The 25,628-nt window shown below is 47.3% G+C and overlaps 2 protein-coding genes across 6 annotated transcripts in view; both read left to right on the top strand.

Moving 5' to 3' along the window:
• LOC105541933 (up-regulator of cell proliferation) overlaps positions 1-15,493 on the top strand; it is a 50,219-nt gene extending 34,726 nt beyond the window's left edge. For 3 of the 5 annotated variants that reach the window (XM_011983217.1, XM_011983218.1, XM_011983219.1), the window contains exons 2-6: positions 3,339-3,365; positions 3,670-3,740; positions 9,136-9,186; positions 9,396-9,434; positions 12,138-15,493. In XM_011983217.1, coding sequence (XP_011838607.1) covers positions 9,153-9,186; positions 9,396-9,434; positions 12,138-14,731 — 2,667 coding nt within the window. In that variant the 5' untranslated portion in view covers positions 3,339-3,365; positions 3,670-3,740; positions 9,136-9,152 and the 3' untranslated portion in view covers positions 14,732-15,493. The remainder of the gene's footprint in view (positions 1-3,338; positions 3,366-3,669; positions 3,741-9,135; positions 9,187-9,395; positions 9,435-12,137) is intronic. The other 2 variants (XM_011983220.1, XM_011983221.1) reach the window with 2 other exon arrangements.
• Positions 15,494-22,301: 6,808 nt separating this feature from the next.
• MRPS24 (mitochondrial ribosomal protein S24) lies at positions 22,302-25,277 on the top strand. Its single transcript, XM_011983222.1, has 4 exons — positions 22,302-22,395; positions 22,475-22,543; positions 22,769-22,880; positions 24,853-25,277. Exons 1-4 carry the CDS (start codon positions 22,357-22,359, stop codon positions 25,134-25,136), a joined length of 504 nt encoding a protein of 167 aa, XP_011838612.1. The 5' UTR covers positions 22,302-22,356; the 3' UTR covers positions 25,137-25,277.
• Positions 25,278-25,628: the final 351 nt, after the last annotated feature.

The following is a 25,628-nucleotide window of genomic DNA, read 5'->3' as shown; positions in this document are numbered from 1 at the left end:
TACAAAAAGTAGCCAGGTGTGGTAGCGAATGCTGTAATCCCAACTACTTGGATGGCTGAGGCATAAGAATCACAAGTATGAAATTATGTTGCAAGAAAGCAGTGGGCAAGTCAGCAAGAAAGGAGCTGACTGTGAGGAGACAAGGGCTTGCTGTGGATTTTATAGGATGGTGCTTGTGCTGTTTTCTGGAGAGAGCTATGTGCAGTACTGATAACGCCAAGGTTGCAGTGAGCTAATTTGCATTTTTCTATCAGCCGAGGGTCTGAAGTTAGCTGGGTGCAGCAAGATTGTGACTTATTTATGCAGGAGGATTATGTGTCCTGGACCATGAAGAAAGGCAGACTTACAGCTTATGTGCTTTCTCTTTGCTTTCCCTTGGTCCCACCAGCCTGACTCCTTTTCCCTAATTAGGACTCCACATTTAAAAATATATTGTTGATTATAATACAGTGAGTAATTGTACCTGTATTTGTCTAGTGCTCACCTTGTTCAGAATTGTTTTCCTATGCCATCTTATTTTATGGGCACCATCCAGCAGAGGAACCAATTTTGTTGCTAGAAATTAGTGATTGATGTAGAACAAAACTTGGATTCTGCCCACATGGTTTGCCCTATCTATTCTGGGCATGGATGGATTGTCCAGGGAGTTCCATATTCTGAGGTAGGTCAACAGAAAAACAAAGGTGTGACTTCCCCTAGTTGATAATTTCTTATGTGCTGAACACCCAGGTCTGGTAAATCAGAATCTCCAGGTTTTAGCAAAAAAGCTCCTAAGATCTGCTGGGCAGTTAGAAAAAAAGAAGGAAATGAAAAAGGAAAAATGAGAAGACAAGGAAAGTTAACCCCGCACTGTCTTCTGTGGCTAGACGATCAGCAAGACAGATGGCCTTCACAATGAGCAGTGAACCATCAGCAGACCTGCGGGAAGCAGGATTCAGCCACATGCTGTTTATAGCATGGCTGCCCTGGTGTTGGTCATGGACTTGATTCTTTCTGCCAGACAACAAACCAGCCCCTCCACTGGCTAACTTAGTGAGGAGATGTGGACACCCCGGACCCTGAGGGTGGCGATCAGGTCACCCCTGCCCTGGAGAGATGTCTGTGTGGGGAAGTGCCCAGAGGAGGGAAAGGTGAGCAGCTGCTGCAGGTGGCCCCTAGGCAGTGTCTGACACCACACCCTGGGGGCTTGAGGACCTTGGCTATTTCCTGTGTTCTGACTGTATTCTGAATACAAAGAGAATATTTACCTTTTTAAAATTGTTTCCAGTAATAAAAGTAGAATGCTTTTCAGCATTGTGAAGGATATAGGGAAAGGGTCATGATTCTAAGTTAATAGGGAAGTAGGGTGTGTACAGTAAATATGCTAATTAAGGGCCAGGGTGGGCTCCAGCAGAAGAAGATCAAACTAAAGAGCCATTGGTCATCAGGGAGTAAATTGGGGCATGCAAATGCACTAGTCTTCTACCTGTTAATAGAATGGACTAGAGCAATGGAAGTAGATTATGAGGAGGAGAGGACAGATTAACATAGGGTATAATTTTCAAACATATGACAGGAAAGCATTTTTATGATACTTTCTTGTATTTTGTGTGTATCTTATTTTTGGAATCAGAAACAAATATATAGTGATATTAGTAATTTTCAAAAACTGCATTGCAGAGAGCTCCCTTACCCCTGAGTAGGGCCGTTGGAAGTGCTGTTCTCTGCCGTCTTGGTCCGACTCCGCCTGTTGCACAGACAGGAAACTTAGCAAGGCTTAGAAGCGGGCTGGAGCCCGAGTTGACAGATTGGCTGGTGTTATAATTTTTAAAATTACTGGCTATAGGGTGCAGTGGCTCATTATTTTTTGTTGAGATGGGGTTTTGCCATGTTGCCCAGGCTAGTCTTGAACTCCTGGGCTCAAGTAATCCTCTTGCTTTGGCCTCCCAAATGCTGGAATTACAGGCACGAGTCACTACGCCCTGCTCTAAAATGATACTATTTTGACTGCAGCATCCCCCTCCACATTTCATGTTCTGATGTGAGCAAGAGAGCCTTCTCTTTCTGCCCATGTATTTATTATCCGTGTGGACTCACTAATTGCTGGTTTTCGATGGTTTTAAATCAGTTACTGTGTTTGTGCTCACATTGTCCTAGATTTGACCAGGGAGAGTTTCTCAGGCTAGCTCCTGTGACCATCACGTTTTCGAGCATTTCCTTACTTTCTGAAATAAGATGCTCAGGCTCCTCCTGTTCTTTCCTTGCCCCAGCCATCATTCAGGATCTCCAAGGAGTCCATTTTCTTTTAGCATGGAAGGTATTAAAGGGTGCTAGGCATGCCCATTGCCACAACAGTGTCTTTGCTTCTTGGCCCTTTCCGTGGACAGTTAGGAAATAGATGCATGTGTACACTCGTATACATACAGAGATATGTGTGCGCACCTACATCTACACACTTACACGCATATGCACATAGGCATGCATATAGAAATCACAGTTCACATGAGTGCCTCCAGTTCCATTGCGCCTCTGCAAGTTCTGCTGTAACTCTCCATTCTGTTTGTATGTTCTTTCTTGAACAGTTAGCTAGCAACCTGGCTCCTGGCAGAATCAATACATTTACTCATTTGCTCATTCCTGTGATACATCTAAAATAGTTTTGTTGTGTTTTTTTTTTTGAGACGGAGTTTTGTTCTTGTCACCCAGGCTGGAGTGCAGCGGGCGATCTCAGCTTACTGCAACTCTGCCTTCTGGGTTCAAGTGATTCTCCTGCCTTAGCCTCCCGAGTAGCTAGGATTACAGGCACCTGCCACCATGCCTGGCTAATTTTTATATTTTTAGTAGAGACAGGGTTTCACCATGTTGGTCAGGCTGGTCTTGAACTCCTGACCTCAAGTAATCCACCCACCTCGGCCTTCCAAAGTGCTGGAATTGCAGGCGTGAGCCACCACGCCGCCTAAAATAGTTTATTCTTAATTAGACTACACTTATCATAGCTACTAAAAATAATTCAGGATCACCCCTTCCAGACCACAGTGTTAACTTCAGATGAACATTCTTCTAGAGTTCTGTATATATACCTGTAGACAAATATACACAATTTTATTAAATTGTAGTCGTACTATGTATACTTTTCTGTAGCCTGACTTTCCCCCGACTAATTAACATAGCATCTTTCCCTAACATCTCATCCAGCATCTTTCTGTCCACAAGAGAAATCCATAGCGTATTTTGTAATGGCTGCAGAATTCGACCATAATTCCGTTATTGCACTTTGATTTTAAAAGGCATCAGTTTTCGCTATTATATATAAAGCTGGCATCAACATCTTTGTAACTAAATCTTAATTATTTCCTTAGGATAGAAGTGGAATTACTGGGCAAAGGGTATGTATATTTTTCTGTCTTTCTGAATGGCTGTATTTGTGCTCTGGCCAGAAGTTTTGGAGAGTGCTGGTTTTCTAGACCAGTGTTTCTCAACTGTGGGTGCACATCAGAATCATTGAGGGCACTTTTAAAAGCAGTGATACCCAGGACCAGCTCCCAGAGATTCTGGTTTCATGGATCTGGGGTGTGACCCAGGGTTTATAGTTTTTAAAAGCTCTCCAAGAGATTTTATATGCGGCCAGTTTGATAGGTGAAAGTGGTATTCCATTATTTTAATTATAATTTTCTTCTGAAATTGTTTCAGGCATTCAGATTTGGGAGAAGTAGCCCCAGAAATAAAAGCATCAGAGAGACGAACAGCTGTGGCCATTGCAGGTAAAGTTGGATGAACTGGATGTGGGCCCACTCTGGAGCTGAAGTACTTCTCCTGTCCCCTTGGGATTCTGGGTTCCAGCCTCTCCCTGGACTTGGGATTGTGCACCTCAAAAATAAATAAGCTTAAGGCTTTTATTTTTCCTTTTACAAGAAGATTCCATCTAAGGGTCTTCTAAGCATTCCTCATATATTCAAAATAGTGTTTTTTGTTTGTTTTTTTATGAGCAACACTTTATTCCAGAAAATGGAGTAAGTGTTCCCAGGATTCAGTTAAACAAGTGATTATGACACAATTTAACAGAAACACATTACCCCAATTTTAGCATAACAGCCATTGTAGGTCATAGTTAAGGTGACTGTATAGTTTATCTTCTAAAGTGGGCACTTCTGAGAGTGAAAGGGATGTAATGTTGGGAAAACAGGTATGAACTGGGATTGTAGTCTTCCTGGTTGTGATCCATACAGGCTGGTTTTTCTTTCTCTGAGGATTTGGGGGTGGGGCTGTAACACCACCCTTTGTAAATTCACCTTTAAGGTACGGTGGCCACACTCCAGATATCTTTAGTTCTCTTACTAACTCATTTTATTTTGTTTTATATTTTCTTTTATTATTTTATTTTATATTTTCTTTTATTTTTTGAGACCGAGTTTCGCCTTTGTTGCCCAGGCTGGAATGCAGTGGCGCGATCTCATCTCACTGCAACCTCCACCTCCTGGGTTCAAGTGATTCTCCTGCCTCAGCCTCCCAAGTAGCTGGGATTACAGGCATGTGCCACCACGCACAGCTAATTTTTTGTATTTTTAGTAGAGATGAGTTTCACCATGTTGGCCAGGCTGGTCTCGAACTCCTGACCTCAGGTGATCCGCCTGCCTCAGCCTCCCAAAGTGCCAGGATTACAGGCGTGAGCCATTGTGCCCAGCCAGTAGCTCATTTTAGATATATCTTTCATAAATTACGTTCTTCTTAAAATGAATGTGCTAAAAAATAAACTATGTTTTAACTGCCAAAAAAAAATAATGTGTTCTATTGGATATTAATAGAGTTATGCAAAAACAAAAATCCACAAAAATATGCAAATAAGTTTTGGTTAATGCAGTTTTATTTTAGGCTGGATACAGTGGCTCACACCTGTAATCCCAGTATTTTGGGAGGCCAAGGCAAGAGGATCGCTTGAACCCAGGAGTTTGAGACCAACCTGCGCAACATAGTGAGACCCCGGCTCTATGGAAAAAAATCACTATTTTATTCATTTAAACAAATATTTTTTGAGTACTTACCATGTATTAACATTGTTGTGAGCATTGGGATATTGTAGACAATAGTAAATGAAAAGGCTCAAAGCCCTTCATGGAACTTAAATTCTGGAAGGTAGGCACCATGGGGATTATTGGCCAGTTGGTCAAGGCTTATAGCAGAATTGGGATAAAGCAGTAATTGCCCAAAGCCCTTTAGTTTCTCCACGTCTAGAATTATGCTATTCAACACAGTAACCACTAGGCACATTGTTTAAAATTAAACAGAATTAAAACTTCAGCTCTTAAGTACTCTAGCTGTATTTGCTCAGCAGCCTGCATGGTGAGCGGCTGCAGTTTGGACATTGCAGATGGAGAACTTCATCTTGGGAGGTTCCCTTGGAGAGCGTTGTTCTAGACAAATGGGAAAGAAAGCATGGGGATGGGGCGAGGAGAGGGAATGGCCTTATTGGATGCTTATTGTGAGCTAGGTTGTCTTAATTACTTTTAACAATAACCTCTAAGATAGTTATCAATTCCTGTTTCGTTTGAGGAAACCAAGGCACAGAGACACTGGCTCTTCCCCAAACTTTAATATCTCTACTGAATAAACTTCCAGTGGTTATTCTTTATAGCTCTTCTTCTTCATGAGTTATGTGAGTTCCTCTTGAGCGTATGCTTAATTTTAAAGACTTAAAGCAAGGTTTTAAGCCTATAGGATTAAAAACAAGTTGTATTTAAGTATACTATACAGGCCAGGTGCAGTGGCTCATGCCTGTTATCCCAGCACTTTGGGAGGCCGAGGCAGGCAGATCACTTGAGGCCAGGAGTTTGAGACCAGCCTGACCAACGTGATGAAACCCTGTCTCTACTTAAAATACAAAAATTAGCTGGGTGGGATGGTGGGCGCCTGTAGTCTCAACTACTCAGGAGGCTGAGGCAGGAGAATCGCTTGAACCTGGGAGGCGGAGGTTACGGTGAGCCGAGATCGTACCACTGCACTCCAGCGTAGGCGTCTGTCTTAAAAAAAAAAAAAAAAAGTATACTATACATTCAGAAAAGTACTCCGAATAATAGCTTTAGAAATATTCACAAACATGAACTTACCTATGCAAGCCAGAAACCAAATGGAGAAGCTGAAGAAAACCCATGCCCCCAAAGGCCCTTTCCAGTCACTTCACCTCTCGTCTGTCATTATCCAGACTTCTAAAAGGATAGGTTAGCTTTGCCTGGTTTATACTTTATGTAGTCACACTATATAATTTATTTATCTTACTCAATTCTGAAGATTCTACTTCATAGCTCATTCTGTTTTTGTCTCACTCCATCACTCAGGCCGGAGTGCAGTGGTGGCCATCGTAGCTCACTGCAGCCTTGACTTCCTGGCCTCAAGGGATTCTCCTGCCTCAGCCTCCCAAGTGGCTAGGACTACAGGTGTGAGCCACTGTACCCAACTAATTTTTTAAAAAACTTTTTGTAGAGATGAGGGTCTTGCTATTGTGCCTAGGCTGGTCTCGAATTCCTAAACTCAGGCGATCTTCCTGCATTGTCCTCCCAAATTGCTGTAATTACGGATATGAGCCACCCCACCTGGCCTGAAAATGGTTTTAATTGCCTTACTCGGGGTTCTCCAACAATGGGCTCATAACAGTTCTTCCTGGGCTCACCATGGTGGTAGGGCCTGGCCTATCCTCTGTCCCTGTGTTCCGTGTGAGCCCAGTACTCCCAGAGTCAGAGCTTATCTCATCCTTAGGTCACTTCCCACCCAATGTGAAGTATAGTGGAGACCTTGGCTCATGGAGCTGAGCCCTCACTGGCCCCCCATGTTTGCTGTTTTGTGTCTTTGCCTAGAGCCCTGCTGCCTCCTCTTCCCCCTGCCCCACAATCTGCTGATGGCTGCAGAACATCAGGCTCTCTCCCAGCCCTAGTCAGTGGTTTCCTTAGTTTGGTAACCCTCAGTCTTTGGCTACTTTGTGCATCCTTGACTTCATCCACCTGTTAAATCCACATCAGAGCTATTTCCCACCCCTAACCAAGCAAGGCCCTATTTTCTCTGGGTCTGGAGGTTAGTCCTGACTCCGGCTTAAAACTACTCTCAGAACCACCCCAACCCTATCTCTGGCATCTTTAGACTTTCCCATTCTCTTCTCTAACTATTTTCTCTCCTCATATGGCATTTTGGGTTCCTTGGAGAATTTGTTCTGATGGCTTTTCCTCACTTGAATAATGTAATCTTTGGACTGCTTGGCATTGTGGTTGATGTGTGTGGATCTTGTGCCTTCTCTGATCTTCTCATGCTTCCTGGACCCCATTTTCTTCTTCTCTCTTTCCTGCTTTTCACATGTCCATCTCCCAGAGACATCATCAAAGAAGATGGTTTGAAATGTTAGATTTATCTACCTGATTGCATGGAAATCATGAGAAAACAGAAATCTGAAAATATCTGAATCTTGATTTATAAGCTCTTAAAAAATGTAAATTTTGGGGCCGGGTGCAGTGGCTCACGCCTGTAATCCCAGCACTTTGTGAGGCCGAGGCGGGCGGATCACGAGGCCAGGAGATCAAGACCATCCTGGCTAACACGGTGAAACCCTGTCTCTACTAAAAATACAAAAAAAAAATTAGCCAGGCATAGTGGTGGGCGCCTGTAGTCCCAGCTACTAGGGAGGCTGAGGCAGGAGAATGGCATGAACCTGGGAGGCGGAGCTTGCAGTGAGCTGAGATTGCGCCACTGCACTCCAGCCTGGGTGACAGAGTGTGACTCCGTCTCAAAAATATATATATATGTGTGTGTATGTGTGTGTGTGTGTGTAAATTTTGAAACCTAGGTGTTACTTTTTCTTGGATCAAAGTCAAAATAGTCAAAACATGCACTGAAAAGCCTTGCTCCCTCCTTCCTAAGCCTGCTGTTCTCTCCTTTATATTGTGGACTTGCAAGCAAATCTAGAGTTTTAGGTCTTCCTTCATACATAAGTATCTGACTACCACTACATTAAACACATTCTGTAATTAAGATATTAATGTTGATGGACATTTCATGATGTTTGGAGACTTTGGGCAAATAACAGTTTACTGGTAAGTCACAACTCTTCCCCACTGTCTCTCCCCTCGCACCTCACTCTGGTGTATTTGTGCTCTGATATACATTTTAATTTTAAGTGATTACAAAAATTTCTTATGCTGGAATAAAAATAACATGATAGGAGGTGCTGAATTTTTAAATAGTCAAGGAATTTCTATCAACTTACATTTTAAATAGTTTCTAAAATCAAAGGTTAATCTGTATAAGTTTTATGGTTATTCATGTTTATTTTCCCAAAATTTAGAAAATTCTGTAAAGATATATCCTAGAGCAAGTCTCTGTCTTGTGTGTAGCTATTACTATCTTGTGATGTATTTTTTGCTGGCAAAACATTACATAGGAAAAACTGAAACCAGTAATAGCACTAAAACATCAGCCACCGTATTGTCACTTGACATTTTTTGTTGTTGTTAGGTGTTTTTTTCTTTTTGAGACAGGGTCTTGCTCTGATGCCCAGGCTGGAATGCAGTGGTACAGCCACAGCTTACTGCAGCCTTGACCTCCCAGGCTCAAGTAATCCTCCTGCCTCAGCTGGGACCATTGGCTCATGGCATCATGCCCAGCTAATATTTGTTTGTTTGTTTGTTTGTTTGTTTTTGAGATAGCCTCACTCTGTCGCCCAGGCTGGAGTGCAGTGGCAAGATCTCGGCTCACTGCAACCCCCGCCTCCTGGGTTCAAGCAATTCTTATGTTTCAGCCTCCCAAGTAGTTGGAATCACAAGCATGCACCACCACGCCTTGCTAATTTTTGTATTTTTAGTAGAGACGGGATTTCGCCATGTTGGCCAGGCTGGCTGGTCTCAAACTCCTGACCTCAAGTGATCTTCCTGCCTTGGGCTCCCAAAGTGCTGGGATTACAGGCATGAGTCACCATGCCTGCCCTAATTTTTTTAAAAAAGTCTTTGTGGACCAGGGTCTTGCTTGGTTGCTCAGGCTGGTCTCAAACTCCTGGACTCAAGCACTCCTCCTGTTCAACCTCCTAAAGTGCTGGGGTTACAGGCATGAGCACTTGAAATTTTTGACAGAAAGGCTCTAACTTGCTGATGAAACTAAATGTATATGGTTTCTTTTTTCTTCTAGATTTGGAATGGAGAGAAATGGAAGGAGATGATTGCGAGTTCCGTTATGGAGGTAGAAACTACAGGATTTGGCAACAGATTGGATTGGCTAGACGGGGAGTGGGTAAAGTGACAGATAACCAGGATTTTATATTTAGAACAATTGGGAGAAGTTGCCATCTTGGTGAGAAAGAAGGGTTCTAGGTTTAGCTTCAATTAATTTGTGTCAGCCAAGGGTGCATTATTTGATTGACACTTCATTTTCCATTGCTTTTTCCATAGATGGTACAAATGAGGCTCAGGACAATGATTTTCCAACAGGTAAGCATTTTCTCTGCCTTTTCTCCCTGTTCTATGAAAGGGGGTTATCATCTAGGCCGGCAATTCCCACACCTGACTGTATCAAATCACCTGGGGAGGCAGAGCACTCAGGTGTAGGATGCCCTACTTCATTAACCCTTTATACATTGTTGACAATATTGCTAAAAAAAAAAACAAAAAAAAGAATGAAAGAAACCCGGGGAAACTTGCTAACCACATAGAGTAACCAGGTCCCCCCAGCACCCAACATACTCACTGCCTGTAATAAGTTAGCATGTTTGGAAGTGCAACCCAGAGATGTTTCATTTTTTAACAAGTTCCTGAAGTGATTCTAATGTACAGCCCTGTTTGGAAACCATTTATCTGGTCCAACGCCTTCATTTGCTGGTCAGGATCCTGGGCCCAGAGCTTCTAAACAACCTGCCAAGGGCCACACACTGGGCAGGAGTGTTTTCTTTGTCTTTTCCCCATTGCCTTGTACTACCTTGCTACTTAAAAAATAAAAAGTTGTTCCATGTCTGGACAAGAAAAACAGTGTTCCTAGTTTCATTCAGGCAGAGCTAGGAAAGCTGAGTAACACCTATTCTGCCACAGTGTGATTCTTCCCATGTAGTTCTTTTGTTTTTGTAACAAGTTCATAGGTCGCCTAATGTTCTGTGGGGCAGTCCTGTGGCTGCACTGCCTGTGGAACTCTCTGAGCAGAGTGTCCAGCACTGTGAGTCCTGCTGGTTGAATGGGAGGTGGTCTTGAATCCATCACTTGACCTTCTTGGGAAACAGGCAGAGGGCTGGGTCACCCAGTGTTTCCTTTCATGTTTATCTAAACATCTAAAGCAGCATCACACACGTCGTTTTCTCTCTTGAGAAAGGAACTGGAAAAAAGGCTGCAGGGCAGTGGAATTTGTATTTGTTTCATGCATTAACATTTAAAGTGACTCAGCGGGGTGGCTCACTCCTGTAATCCCAGCATTTTGGTAGACTGAGGCAGGCAGATCACTTGAGCCAGAGAGTTCAAGACCAGCCTGAGCAACATGGCAAAATCCCATCTCTACAAAACATACAAAAACTAGCCAAGCGTCTAGTGCACCTGTAGTCCCAGCTGCTCAGAAGCTGAGATGGGTGGATCACTTGAGCCTGGGAGGTCTAAGCTGCAGTGAGCTGTGATTACACCACTGCATTCCAGCCTGGGTGACAGAGTGAGACACTGTCTCAGACAACAACAACAACAATTTTTTTTTTTTTTGAGATGGAGCCTTGCTCTGTTGCCCAGGCTGCTGGAGTGCAGTGGCGTGATCTCGGCTCACTGCAATCTCTGCCTCCCGGGTTCACGCCATTCTCCTGCCTGAGTCTCCCAAGTAGCTGGGACTACAGGCGCCTGCCACCACGCCCGGCTAATTTTTTTGTGTTTTTAGTAGAGATGGAGTTTCACCGTGTTAGCCAAGATGGTCTCGATCTCCTGACCTCGTGATCTGCCCGCCTCGGCCTCCCAAAGTGCTGGCATTACAGGCATGAGCCACTGCGCCTGGCCCACAACAACAAATTTTAGGAGAACTAATTATATGCAGCATGAACATTAGGAAGGTGCTGGGCCAAGACCTGGGATGGTGGATGGAACCTTCAGAGGTAGCAATACTATTCCAAGCATCTAGCTTATAAGATTTTATATTGTATAGGGTGATATTTGAGTGTCTGCAAATAAGTACTCACTAACAGTCTGCACTGAATATTTTAATACATTTAAAATTAAAAACTGCATTAAAGCCAGGCACCATGGCTCACACCTATAATCCCAGCACTTTGAGAGGTGGATTGCTTGAGTTTGGGTTTGAGACCAGCCTGGGCAACATGGCAAAAACCCATCTCTACAAAAAAATACAAGGATGAGCTGGGTGTGGTGGCACACACCTATAGTCCCAGCTACTTGGGAGGCAGAGGTGGGAGGAGCTCTTGAGCCCAGGAGGTTGAGGCTACAGTGAACTGAAATCATGCCACTGCACTACAGCCTGGGTAACAGGGTAAGACCCTGTCTAAAAAAAGAGAAAGGGAAAAAAAAAAAGAAAACCTGCATTATTGATTTCAGGTTTGCAAAATGGTTGTTTAGCTATGATTGCTGACTCTTTATGCTTAGTGATTTCTTTCTAGTTCCTTTAAAATATTCTCTTATTTGTAGAGAGAAAAACAAAACAAAACAAACAAACAAAAAAGCATTAACTAGAAAGCCAGAGAGTGATTCAGTGATTATGACTCCTGTGGGAACTTCCCAGTGACCCTGAGTCACAGAAACGACACAGTGGGGAGATGAGGCCTGCATTCAGCTTCTAGGAGTCATGTGCTGCTCACTGTAGCCAATTAATTTGGAGCTCAATGTTAGATCTTACAGGTTTCTAGAAAGACCAGAAATCTGGCTTTTGCAAGAACTCTTCCAATTGTTAAATGTAGCTTCTCTATTTCTCTTCTTTCTTTTGTTTAATGTTACATATGTCTGTGGTTAGGTTGGTACCTATTGTACCTTGATGTCAGGTTCCAGCCCTGCCTTGGTCTCAGGTCAGCCTTGAGCACACCCTGAGCCTCCTGTGCCTGCACTCTGCTCTCTGAAGGGGGTCATCACTCTCCCCATCCTACTGGGCTCTCCCTCACCAGCTCTTGCCTGGCCCTTAGCTCAGAAACACAGGGTGAGCACTTATGTCTTCATTTCTTTCCACAGTGGAGAGAAGCAGGCTTCAAGAAATGCTGTCACTGTTGGGCCTAGAGATGTACCAGGTCCAGAAACTCAGCCTTCAGGACTCTCTGCAGATCAGTTTTGACAGTATGAAGAACTGGGCCCCTCAGGTTCCCAAAGACTTGCCCTGGAATTTCCTCAGGAAGCTGCAGGCCCTCAATGCTGATGCCAGGAATACTACCATGGTGCTGGACGTGCTCCCAGATGCCAGGCCTGTGGAGAAGGAGAGCCAGATGGAAGAGGAGATCATCTACTGGGACCCAGCTGACGACCTTGCTGCCGACATTTATTCCTTTTCTGAGCTGCCTACCCCTGATACGCCAGTGAACCCCTTAGACCTTCTCTGTGCCCTGCTGATCTCCTCAGACAGTTTCCTGCAACAAGAAATAGTGTTGAAAATGGCCCTCTGCCAGTTTGCACTCCCACTCGTGTTGCCTGACTCGGAGAACCACTACCATACATTTCTGCTGTGGGCCATGCGGGGCATTGTGAGGACATGGTGGTCCCAGCCCCCAAGGGGCGTGGGGAGCTTCCGGGAAGACAGCGTGGTCCTGTCCAGGGCGCCCGCCTTCGCCTTTGTGCGCATGGATGTCAGTAGCAACTCCAAGTCCCAGCTTCTCAACGCCGTCCTCAGCCCGGGCCACAGGCAGTGGGACTGCTTCTGGCATCGGGACCTCAACTTGGGCACCAATGCCCGGGAGATTTCGGATGGGTTGGTAGAAATTTCCTGGTTTTTTCCCAGCGGAAGGGAGGACTTGGACATTTTTCCAGAACCTGTGACCTTTCTGAACCTGAGAGGTGACATCGGGTCTCACTGGCTGCAGTTTAAGCTCTTGACAGAAATCTCCTCCGCTGTGTTTATATTGACTGACAATATCAGTAAGAAGGAATACAAATTGCTGTACTCCATGAAGGAGTCAACCACAAAATACTACTTCATCCTGAGTCCGTACCGTGGGAAGCGCAACACAAACCTGAGATTTCTGAATAAGTTAATTCCTGTGCTGAAAATAGACCACTCACATGTCCTGGTGAAGGTCAGCAGCACTGACAGCGACAGCTTCGTGAAGAGGATCCGGGCCATTGTTGGGAATGTGCTGCGGGCACCCTGCAGGCGGGTATCTGTGGAGGACATGGCGCACGCAGCCCGCAAGCTCGGCCTAAAGGTTGACGAGGACTGTGAGGAGTGTCAGAAAGCGAAAGACCGGATGGAGAGGATTACCAGGAAAATCAAAGACTCGGATGCCTACAGAAGGGATGAGCTGAGGCTGCAGGGGGACCCCTGGAGAAAGGCAGCCCAAGTGGAGAAGGAGTTCTGCCAGCTCCAGTGGGCCGTGGACCCCCCTGAGAAGCACAGGGCTGAGCTGAGGCGGCGGCTGCTAGAACTTCGAATGCAGCAGAACAGCCACGATCCCTCCTCGGGGGTGCAGGAGTTCATCTCGGGGATCAGCAGCCCCTCCTTGAGTGAGAAGCAGTACTTCCTGAGGTGGATGGAGTGGGGCCTGGCACGGGTGGCCCAGCCACGACTGAGACAGCCTCCGGAGACACTTCTCACCCTGAGACCAAAGCATGGGGGCGCCACAGACTTGGGGGAGCCGCTCTGGCCTGAGCCCCTGGGGGTGGAACACTTCCTGCGGGAGATGGGACAGTTTTATGAGGCCGAGAGCTGTCTTGTGGAGGCGGGGAGGCTGCCAGCAGGCCAGAGGCGTTTTGCCCACTTCCCAGGCTTGGCCTCGGAGCTGCTGCTGACAGGGCTGCCTCTGGAGCTAATCGATGGGAGCACCCTGAGCATGCCCGTCCGCTGGGTCACGGGGCTCCTGAAGGAGCTGCACGTCCGACTGGAGAGACGGTCAAGGCTGGTGGTTCTGTCAGCCCTCGGGGTGCCGGGCACGGGCAAGTCCACACTCCTCAACACCATGTTTGGGCTGCGGTTTGCCACAGGGAAGAGCTGCAGTCCTCGAGGGGCCTTCATGCAGCTCATCACAGTGGCCGAGGGCTTCAGCCAGGACCTGGGCTGTGACCACATCCTGGTGATAGACTCTGGGGGCTTGATAGGTGGGGCCTTGACCTCAGCTGGGGACAGGTTTGAGCTGGAGGCTTCCTTGGCCACTCTGCTCATGGGACTGAGCAATGTCACCGTGATCAGCCTAGCTGAAACCAAGGACATTCCAGCAGCTATTCTGCATGCATTTCTGAGGTTAGAAAAAACGGGGCACATGCCCAACTACCAGTTTGTATACCAGAACCTTCATGATGTATCTGTTGCCGGCCCCAGGCCAAGAGACAAGAGACAGCTCCTAGATCCACCTGGTGACCTGAGCAGGGCTGCAGCCCAGATGGAGAAACAGAGCGACGGCTTCCGGGCACTGGCAGGCCTGGCCTTCTGTGACCCTGAGAAGCAGCACATCTGGCACATCCCTGGCCTGTGGCACGGAGCACCTCCCATGGCCGCAGTGAGCTTGGCCTACAGTGAAGCCATATTTGAATTGAAGAGATGCCTACTCGAAAACATCAGGAACGGCCTGTCGAACCAAAACAAAAACATCCAGCAGCTCATTGAGCTGGTGAGACGGCTGTGAGTGTGCAGAGAAACCCAGTTCAGGTGTAGGAGGCTGCTGTGGGCAGCCCTGTCTGATGGGGCACCCGTGTGGGCCGTGCCCTGGTGCCTGAGAATGGCCGGTGCCCAATCGACATGAGAAGACAAGCAAAAGACAGAGGGTTTGGAGTCTCCTCAACAGTGTTAAGAGAGGAAGTGACCTCACAGACCAGCTCAGAGATGTTACCAGGAATATCACAACTCCCAGGGTAGGGAGACACGCAGCAGTTTGTTCTGTCTCAGCTCCTGTCAAGGATCCCGCGGGGTGGGCCCTCTGTATAGCTGCTCTCTGTCACTGGCCCCTGGAGTGGGAGCAGTGTCCTCAGTCACTGCAGGCCCAGGCGGGCAGGTGGTCCCAGGACAGAGGTGGGGAAGTTGTCCTGAGGAAGTAGAAGTAGGCCTTGCTCCCGCCCAGCCCAAGGGCCTCCAGTGGACCAGCATTTGAGATGTGAGTGCCCGTGGTGCACAAGGCACTCCCATGGCACTGTATTTATTGACTGATCTGTGAAGGCTTCCCTGACCCCTGCCCAGGAAGAGTTCATTGGTCGCTCTGTTGTGCCCCACAGCACTTTGTTATACCTCTGCCACACACTTCACGCAGCGCGTTGTAACTCATGTGTTTACATGTCTGTCCCCCAGACTGTGAGCTCCTTGAGGGCAGGGACTGTACATTCTCCAGCTCTGTGTCCCCAGGGCCTGGCACATTATAGATGCTTAATAAATGTCTGTTGAATGAATGAATGCACAAGTGATAGTAATGGGCAGGTTCTGCCTCTCTGTGCCTTAATTCTGTTTCTCAAAGAGGAGAGCAGCATCTGTCTGAGGACTGAGTATGGTAGAGGCAGTATCTGGAAGGGTGGATAGGGCAGAGATGTGCCCTATCCTGGCACATTTTAGTAAAAAGCCATCCTGTTCTCTCTCTTTAAGGCAGGAGCCATTCTTCAGGCTGTTACTGGGGGTTAAAACTAAATACCTTCACAGTAACTCTGAGGTCTTTCCACTGTCACCCCATTTCACAGTTGAGGAAAAGGAAGCCTAGAGGAGGTAAGCCCCTGCCCCAGAGCTCACATCTGGATGGACAGAGCTAGAGCGGATAAGGGGTGGTGCTGTCACACTCAGCCCTGCACCTCTTCCTCTCACCCTCTCCAGACTCCCATAGCTTCTGGGCTTACCCCTGGGCAGCCACGTCAGTGCCAGCACCTCCTCTGACATCCTCCCCGACCTCATCCACAGCCCACCATTCGAACCAGAGGCTTGGCCAAGAACTTGGGACTTCTGCCCTGTCAGTTCTCCTGCTGGAATCCTTGCCTGCACTGGCCCCTCCCAGGGGCCAGTGTCACCTCACTGGGCCTCAGAACCCCACCCCAGCCCTTTCATCAGCTCTAGGAAGCTCTGCTTGATCCCCTGGGCCTTGCTTAGACGTTGGAGCCTCTTTCTCTTTGTGTTTCTTGACTTCAGAGAAACCAAGCCCTTTCCCAAGAGCTCCTACCATGTTTCTTGTCCTCCTTTCACCAGACACAGCAAGGGAGCCTTTAGCTCTCGGTAGCTTACCAGCCCTCTAGACTGGAATCCTTTCTTTTTTTTTTTTTTTTTTTTTGAGACAGAGTCTCGCTGTGTCGCCCAGGCTGGAGTGCAGTGGCCGGATCTCAGCTCATTGCAAGCTCCGCCTCCCGGGTTTTTACGCCATTCTCCTGCCTCAGCCTCCCGAGTAGCTGGGACTACAGGCGCCCACCACCTCGCCTGGCTAGTTTTTTGTATTTTTTGGTAGAGATGGGGTTTCACCGTGTTAGCCAGGATGGTCTCGAACTCCTGACCTCGTGATCCGCCCGTCTCGGCCTCCCAAAGTGCTGGGATTACAGGCTTGAGCCACCGTGCCCGGCCTTGGAATCTTTTCTTGAACAAAAGGCTTTCTGGTCCCTTTTCTGGAGATGCCTGGCAGCCTGCCTGCTGTGGGTTTCTGGATTCCCTGGATGCTCCACCTGCTGCTCCCGGGACATCCAAACTGTTGCCTCCTGCGTTCCAGGAGCCTGGTTCTCCACAAACCTGGTCTCTTGCTAATAAGTTTAGGAAAACCTTTGCCTTTTTTCATTTTCCTGCTCTGTTGCCTGGACTGGAGTGCAGTGGCACAATCTCACTGCAACCTCCACCTCCTGGGTTCCAGTGATTCTCAGCCTCCCAAGTAGCTGGGACTACAGGCGCCCACCATCACAAAAATACAAATAATTTTTGTATTTTTAGTAGAGACAGGGTTTCACCACATTGGCCAGACTGTCTCGAACTCCTGGCCTCAAGTGATCCGCCTGCCTCAGCCTCTCAAAGTACTGGGATTACAGGAGTGAGCCACCGCACCTGGCCTCCTCCCACCCTTTTTGAAGGATTGATGTTTCAAGTCTGTGAACTGTGGATGGGCCTTGCCTTTAGCCCTCCAGTCAGTGCTGCTCTTAGGATTCCCATGAACATAACACCCAGGACTTGCCTTTCATATCTGGAGCTCAAAATGCTCACCTTCAGGTCTGAGAAACCCCAGAACTTGCCATGGGGCTACTGGACAGTCATGTTCTTGGAGCCAAGGTTAGTAGAGAGAGAGCCACCCAGAAAGGTGGACAGGGCAGCAGGCTGCTCACCAGAGCATGGCCGTGTGCTCACAAGGGGTCCTGTTTGATGAAAGTGTCAAACCAAGCAAGTACTATCTTGGAGGAAATGGGCCGGAAGAGTGCTTGGGACAAGGAACCAGGCGTGTCTTTGCTTCTCCTGTGAGATGGGGTGTAGCTTGCTTCAGCACGTTGGATGTCTGGCCTGGTTTTGAACCTCAGCCTTGCTTCCTACTAATTATATGACCCTTGAGCAAAGTTACTTGGCTTCTCCAAGCCTTAGTTCCCCCTACTAGCACCTGTGTAGGAATGGAAGATGCTTACACAGTGCCTGCCCTGTGGTGGAAGAGCCAGTCTGTGCATGAGATAAGTGAGGCACCCATCTCTGTGTCTACACCATTCTGCACACCCATGAGGCTTGTGGAGAGGAAACTGCCTTCTGCATCAGCCTCAAACATTTTAACATGTCAGATCAGGATTCATCTTTTAATCAATCAATGGTACCTTAAGATAATTTGCAGCCATTTTTCCTTCCTAATGGTATGTAAAACAGCATCTTCTCATTGATATTATCTTAGTTTACTGAAACAGCACCGAGCAGGACTGGTGGTGGTGTGCAGTTTACACAATATAAACCTGATCTGGTAGCTGCCCCAACTCCTCAGATGTGTTGTATTAGCCCAGTAAACGGAAAATCCTCCCAGTAAAAGGGAAAATCACTAATAAAATGATTCGGCCATAAACCTATCCTGAATTCTTCTAAGACTCCAACAAAATTTCACGAGAGTGCAGCTTTATGAGCACCGATGAGTCAGGGCTGCACAAGAGCCAAGATGACCGTGGTCCTGGTCTCCTGTCATTTCGTCAACCACACCCTTGCCCTGCCACACACATTTTGGAGGCCATGGCTTCTTCCATGCCACTGTCTGCCGCGGGGCCCCTTCTGCTTGTCTCTGGCCCTGGCTGACTGGCAGGCACATCTCTCAGAACAGCCTTTGGTGCCAGTCGCACCTCCATTCGTGCCCACCCAAGGGTCCGGGGCCTTTCTGTGCCTTTCTTGGTCCTTAGCACATTTTCATTATCTCCTCATCTGAGCCCAATTACATCTAGATCTAGCAGTTCATCTGGGAGCCAGGGAGTGGCAGTCTCAGGGGCTGGAGCTCATGAGGCCCACTCCTCGGTCTTCTCTTTCCTGAGTCCACCCCCTCTCTATCCCAAGCACCAGTTTGGCTTCTTCAGGTTCTGACTTTTAGCCCATGGTTCTGGTGTGGCACTGGGCATTTCTAATTGCCCACAGCTCTGATAACAGGAGAGTGGATTCCTTGGGACCCCAAAGCTGACGTCAGTAATTACAGCTGGGGACCTCACCCACCAAACCCAGCCCTTGTGCCTCAACAGAAGAACAGAGGTGGGGGAATGGAGCAGGAGCTCACAGGGAAAACGACTGAGCTGTCTTGGCAATCTGGTTTGACATGCCTCTCTGCTTTACTCATAGGGTTTCAGTTGTTTGACCTATTTCTCAGAATAGAGCTGAGAGCCTCTGGGATTTTTCCTGGTGAACGAGTTATTAGGAAAAAAAGAATCACAAGGAATAATGTAAAAAACACAGGTTTACAAAGTGTAAAGTGTCAGCAGTTCTGAGGATAAGTCAGCTGTAAAGAAAACCACCATGAGTGGAGTGATCTTGGCTCACCCTCCAGCCAACGGAAAGGGAGATGGCACCCCACCACCCCTAGGCTGGATTCTGAAACTCTTCAGGCTCTGGAAATACAAGGGGGCTGACGGCTCCCTTTTACACAGCATCTCTCCACGGCCCAGCCAGTGCTGTATCCCCTGAGCACTCTGGGTGAGCCCATGGTGGCTGTGCTGCACCCAACTGGACAGATCATCTCAAAGAAGTCCTGACCTCCCAGCAGACCCCTCCTCCCTTCCTCTGCCCTTGTGACCAAGAGTGGTAGGCGTGGACTATGGCTACGTTCCTTAGAGAGCTGCCATAATCTTCCAGGAGCATCCAACAGCACTGTCCCCGAAAGGGGGCTCTGCAAATACACATTTTGAGAGTCTCCCAAATAAACGGAGTGAGTTCAGGACACTGGTTCTCAGCCCCGACTGCAAATTGAAATCATCTAAGGGGCATTTAAAAAATATGAATGCCTGCCCTCTCCCCACAGAGGTGGTGTGGAACCCAGGGGGCTCTGTCATGCAATTGGGGTTGCGAATCACTGCTTTGAGAGCATAGGAGCAACTTCTTTTTCTTGGTTATGTGCGGAACAAAGGCTCACGTCAAAGAAAAAGCAGTTTTACATCCCTGTCTCTGCATAGTCAAAGAAAAAGCAGTTTTACATCCCTGTCTCTGCATAGTCAAAGAAAAAGCAGTTTTACATCCCTGTCTCTGCATAGTCAAAGAAAAAGCAGTTTTACATCCCTGTCTCTGCATTAGGCCCCAGGAAGACTGCAGATAGGTCTTTCATATGGGTTCATATGCTCCTGGCCTTTCCATGTCCAGGCAGTCCTTGAGGGCCAGTTGGGAGCTGTCTTCAGCAAGCCACAGAAACCCAGGCCATTCCCTGATCCTAGCATGGTGTGAACCCTCACCCCCAGGAAGTGATACTGAAAGAGCACATGCTTTGGAGCAAAAAGGCCTGCTACCATTTACTAGTTCTGTAACCCCAGGTGAGTCTGTGAGCCTCCATCTTCTGCTCTGTGAAGCCTGGAAATACTGCCTCCTTTATGGAATTAATAGGAGAAGGAAAGTGTATCAAAACAACAACAAATGGAAGTTACAGAAAAATAAAACATCCCCAGTCAGATTTTTCTGCTGATGATTTAAAACAATATAACAGTCATACTATGTATAAAAGTCATTTTAAGTAATTTTAATCATGTAAAGACTGACATGACACCTTTCCCCCAATCACAGTATAAACAAAGCTAATAAAGGATAGATGACAAGATATTTGAACCCCAGAAATGTCTGCCACTGAAATGGCCATTGTGATGCTTGGAAAGATCTACATCGGTATGGAATTCCAGAGAGAGACCTCAGGCATAAGGGAGAATGGTTTGAATAGAGGAAAGCATAAATTTGATCATCTTATTGCCTGCTGCCTTATGGGCAAAACTTGATTCCCAACCACAGCCTTTGTGATGCGGCCCCTGCCCACCTTGGGCCCCAATAGGTGTTGTGCCATTGCCACCTTTTCCTCTGATCAGCCCAAGGAGCTTGTTTCCCTTTCTCCTTCCCCTTTCCTCTTATTAGGGTGGTGTTGCTATGAGTTCTCATAGAACCCTCAATAGCTGGCTCATCTCCCTAACGGGATATGTGGCTATCAGGGACTCCTTAAAAACAACAACAAAACCCACAATTGCTCTCTCCCTCTGCCAGGCACATCACCCTGTAATTTTCACAACCACCATTATTGTCCCCAGTTTACAGATGAGAGAAACTGAGGCTCAGGAGGTTCAGTCACTTGCCCAAATTACACAGCCAGGAAGCATTGGGTCCAGGATTTGGACTCAGGCAATTCAGATGCCAGGTCCCATGTTCCTCACCACCTTGGAGCAAATTAATGAAACTTAACAATTATAAAATTATTGAACATTATGAAAACTTTAAAAATATTGTCAGTTGAAAAGGATTTCTTAGGAAATGTTAAAAGTTCTTATATTTGCAAAGTATTATGGGTTGGAGGGCACCTCATCCTTGCTCTGTCCCTTTATTCAATATGCATAACAGTTGGGGGCCGCACTTTCTAAAAATTAATAATAAAACATTTCTGGTGAAGTGGACATGGAAGACCTTGTCCTGTTATTACGGGTTTTTTGAGAACCCACCTTCATGTAATCAGAGGAGTCTTGGTCATGGGAAATGGACTGGACTGAAGTCAAGAGATCTGTGTCTTGGTCCCTCTCTCCCTCTCCTCAGTGTGGTCATGGGCAACTCATTTCCACCGTTCTTCCATTTCCCCTTCCCATGGATCATAATCCAGTCCTCCCCCTGACAGGAAACTGCAGCATATGCAAGTACTGTACCATTAGGGGGAATGATGCAGACCCAGAACGGCCAAAATATTGGCAATTTCACATGACTCAACCAAACACAACCCATCATTTATTAAATATTCTCTTGATCCTAATAGCTCCATAAGGTAGTACTATTATTAAGTACTATTATTTTATAGATAATATAACTGAGTCTTAACTGTACAAAGATTGTTGTACATGGGCCTGACTCCAGAGCCCGTGTTTTTTCCATGACCGTGGTGACTTCTAAATTAAATATCCCGTGTTGCTATTTTTCCGTTTGACATTAATAATTACTGGCTACCAATAATAGTGGCGACGCACTGGTTTGAGCATTACAGGCCCTGCGATATTCTCATGAATTGCCTTGCCCTCCGGCCTTTTCCTCATACTTAAAATTTTCCTTCCCCAGGGGCCAATCACCAGTATGGTCACATGTGGCAAACCCATTCTTGCATAACTGCATAAGTCATCCTTGAAGAACTGGGTGACGTTTTAACCAAAACATGTTTCTTTATTCGTAGATAAAAGTCTGGAGGGCTTTTCTGTTTGTTTGTTTGTTTACGAATATTATTTGGAGGCACAACTCAGCAGCCTAATTCATAGGACCTGGGTAAACGCTTGGCTCCTCTTCGGGCCCCGAGGGTGCAGTTGGGTAGGGCGGGGCCCGGTGGGCCGCACACCCATCACCCGTACTAGCGTGAGGTTGTTGAAGAGGAAATCTCACGTTTCTCATTCTCAAATTTCCGGATCTGAAAGCCGATGTAAGCAGCAACCGCGGCAGAGCGAACAGCGGCGGAATGAGCATTCACAAGGCTGAGCATTCACAGGGCTGCGGGGAAGGCGGGAGTGACAGCCACCCAGCACACCGCGGCCCCGCCCCGCAGAGGCCCTGCTCCGCCCCGCCAGAGTACAAGCTCCGACTTGGTCTCTTCCACGGCTATCCCCACCCCTCAGCGCGCTGTGGTACGTCCCGCGCTCAGCTCGGCCCAAGATGGCGGCCTCCGTGTGCAACGGGTTGCTGGGGCCACGGGTGAGTGGGTGATTCGGCAGGTCCCGGCGAGTCGGATGTGGGGTCCCTAGTTTCCGCCTCACGCGCCCTCCCTCCACAGGTGCTGTCCTGGAGCCGAGAGCTGCCTTGCGCTTGGCGCGCCCTGCACACCTCCGCTGTCTGCGCCAAGGTGAGCACAACCGGGGCTGGTGCCTGGGGCCCTGGGGGTCCGGGGCCCGGGGCCGCCGCGCAGGCTGAAGGAGGCGTGTCGCCGGGGTCCGGGGCGGGGCTAGAGTCGGGGCTTAGGGATCAGTGGGTTGGGGTCGGGGAGCAGTGCCAGCTGACTGGAGGGACTTGGCGCGAGGTAGGGTCTGGATTGGGGGTCTCGTGGAGTCACGGCCCCTTTTGCTCCTAGAACCGGGCGGCCCGAGTACGCGTAGGCAAGGGGGACAAGCCGGTGACCTACGAGGAGGCACACGCGCCGCACTACATCGCCCACCGTAAGGGCTGGCTGTCGCTGCACACAGGTGAGCGGACCCCAGGCCTCCAAAAGGAGCACTCAGTCCTAGTGTCATGTAAACAAAATGAACACGTGTCACAGGTTTCCTTTAACTCAGGAAATAATGCCAGGGTCAGAAATCTATGAAACCAACTCAAGGGAGACATAAAAAAACAGAGACATATATAGATCAGAATGTTGAAACAAATTTGAAGATGGATGCAAAACTGACTTTTTCCATGGCGGGCAGGGACTCAGTTGATCCTCCACTGAACAGAAATTATTTGCATGTCTACAGACAAGAATTATTTTGCATTCCTATCAGTTATCTGTAATTTACAGAGCTGCAGAATAGCTCAGAGTCAAGGAAAAGAGTGAAACCCTTACAGAATCTGATAACCCTCAAGAGTGTGCTCTAAGGAATGCAGTTTTCCACTGAAGCACAATTTTTTCTCTGTAAATATATACAGACAACCCTAGTTATTCGTGAATTTCATATTTTCAGATTCTTCTACTGACTCAGATTTATTTGTAAGCCCCAAATCAACACTCTGGGCACTCTCAAGGTCACTCTGAGATGTGGGTAGAGCTGCCACCCCAGGTGCATGTCCCCAGCTGAGGTCGACGACAACAAGGCTCTGCCTCGTTTCAGCTCTCATACTGTAAAAGGTGTCCTTTTTATGGTCTAGAATCTTTTTTTTTTAATTTGCATTTTTGTGCTTTTTGTTAGTGATTTTGCTGTTTAAAATGGCCCTGCAATGCTGAAGTGCTGTCTAGTGTTCTAAGGGGGAGAAGGCTGTGAAGTGCCTTAGGGAGGACATACCTCTTTCTTCAGTCACAGTTGCTCTTGGCCCTGAATTCAATGTTAATGAATTTACCGTGTATATTAAACAAGGTGTCTTTAAACAGAAACACAAAGGAAACTAGGTTATGTATTGATTTGTTCACAAAAATATGGTGCCCAGAGGCTGGAAGGAATCTAACCCTGTATTTCCTCTAGGAGCAGTGGTTCAGTATTCACTAACTCAGTGTTGGCGGTGACTTTATAGAATATAACTACAGTAAACAATTGATAACCAACTGTGTTTTGTTTAGTACAGGGGTTCTTGGATGTTTGAGATGCATCTAGGGAAGTTACTTAAAATACAGATGCTTGCCTGGCGCGCTGGCTCATGCCTGTAATCCCAGCACTTTGGGAAGCCAAGGCGGGTGGATCACGAGGTCAGGAGTTCAGTACCAACCTGGCCAAGATGGTGAAACCCCATCTCTACTAAAAATACAAAAAACTTAGGCGTGATGGCAGGCACCTGCAATCCCAACTATTCAGGAGGCTGAGGCAGAGAATTGTTTGAACCCAAGAGGCGGAGGTTGCAGTGAGCCGAGATCACGCCACTGCACTCCAGCCTGGACGACAGAGTGAGACTCCATCTCAAAAACAAACAAACAAACAAAAAAACAGATGCATATCCCCCACTCTTTTAGGCACTGATCTGACGTTTGGATGTAGGTGTGCAGACTCTTAATGGACATTGTAAGGGCTGCAGGGGATCCAGGGTTCACACTGAGAACCCACTGGTGGAAGCCCTGGGCCTAGCTCATGAGAGGACTCATGTCCCTAATCTCAAAAATAGCTGGTGGCCTCATCTTTCTGGTCCATGGGATGACCAGTGTTTTTATAAGGCAGCCAAGAAAGCAGGAAAGGGGCTAGATGTGGTGGCATCATCTGAGTTTTGTACCCTGACTCAGGCCTCCATCTTCCTTTTTGTAAACTAAGGATAATGATAATACCTACTAAACTGAATTGGCTTGGGAATTAATGACATAAAACATACTTTGAACTTTAAAGTGTTATTTTTCTTATTCCATTAGCAGAAGAAAAGAGAAGAGGCTTGGGGTGAAGGGTGGGATTGTGCTCAGCGCTTTTAGATGTTGACTCTGGAGTTATGGCAGGACCCTGGGGCGATGAGGCTGACTCTTCTGTGATGCCCTTCCCTCTTCAGGTAACCTGGATGGAGAGGACCATGCCGCAGAGCGAACGGTGGAGGATGTTTTCCTTCGCAAGTTCATGTGGGGTACCTTCCCAGGCTGCCTGGCTGACCAGCTGGTTTTAAAGCGCCGGGGTAACCAGTTGGAGATCTGTGCCCTGGTCCTGAGGAATTTGCCTCCACACAAGTACTACTTCCTTGTGGGCTACAGTGAAACTTTGCTGTCCTACTTTTACAAATGTCCTGTGCGACTCCACCTCCAAACTGTGCCCTCAAAGGTTGTGTATAAGTACCTCTAGAACAATCCCCTTTATTCCATCAAGCTGTAGCCTGCAGAGAATAGAAACGTGGGAAAGGAGTGGTATGCGGGGGAAATGCATCCCCTCAGAGGACTGAGGCGTGGTCTGTCAGCTGCTGTTGAATAAAGACCCTCTATCTTGTCTTGTCTCTCTGTTTTTACTGTTGGATGAGGGAACTAGAGTAGCGTTTCTTTGATGATGCTCCAGGTTTTGCAGGAAGGCTGATGCCTGTTGTTTGAAGTTTAATTCATAGCTACAGTTTGGTGAGTACCTGTGCCAGTCACTCTGTCAAGCACTTTACCTGAAGTTCTTTGTTTTCTCTCAAGATGGTAAGACCCATTCAGTGTTCCTTTTTAAGAATCAAAACAGGCCGGGCGTGGTGGCTCACACCTGTAATCCCAGCATTTTGGGAGGCTGAAGTGGACGGATCACGAGGTCAGGAGATCGAGACCATCCTGGCTAACACGGTGAAACCCCGTCTCTACTAAAAAT

Source organism: Mandrillus leucophaeus, unplaced genomic scaffold (genome assembly GCF_000951045.1).
Source record: "Mandrillus leucophaeus isolate KB7577 unplaced genomic scaffold, Mleu.le_1.0 Scaffold248, whole genome shotgun sequence".
NCBI classification, from domain to species: Eukaryota; Metazoa; Chordata; class Mammalia; order Primates; family Cercopithecidae; genus Mandrillus; species Mandrillus leucophaeus.
The sequence above is the reverse complement of the archived record's forward strand: the minus strand, read 5'-3'. Positions and strand labels throughout refer to the sequence as shown.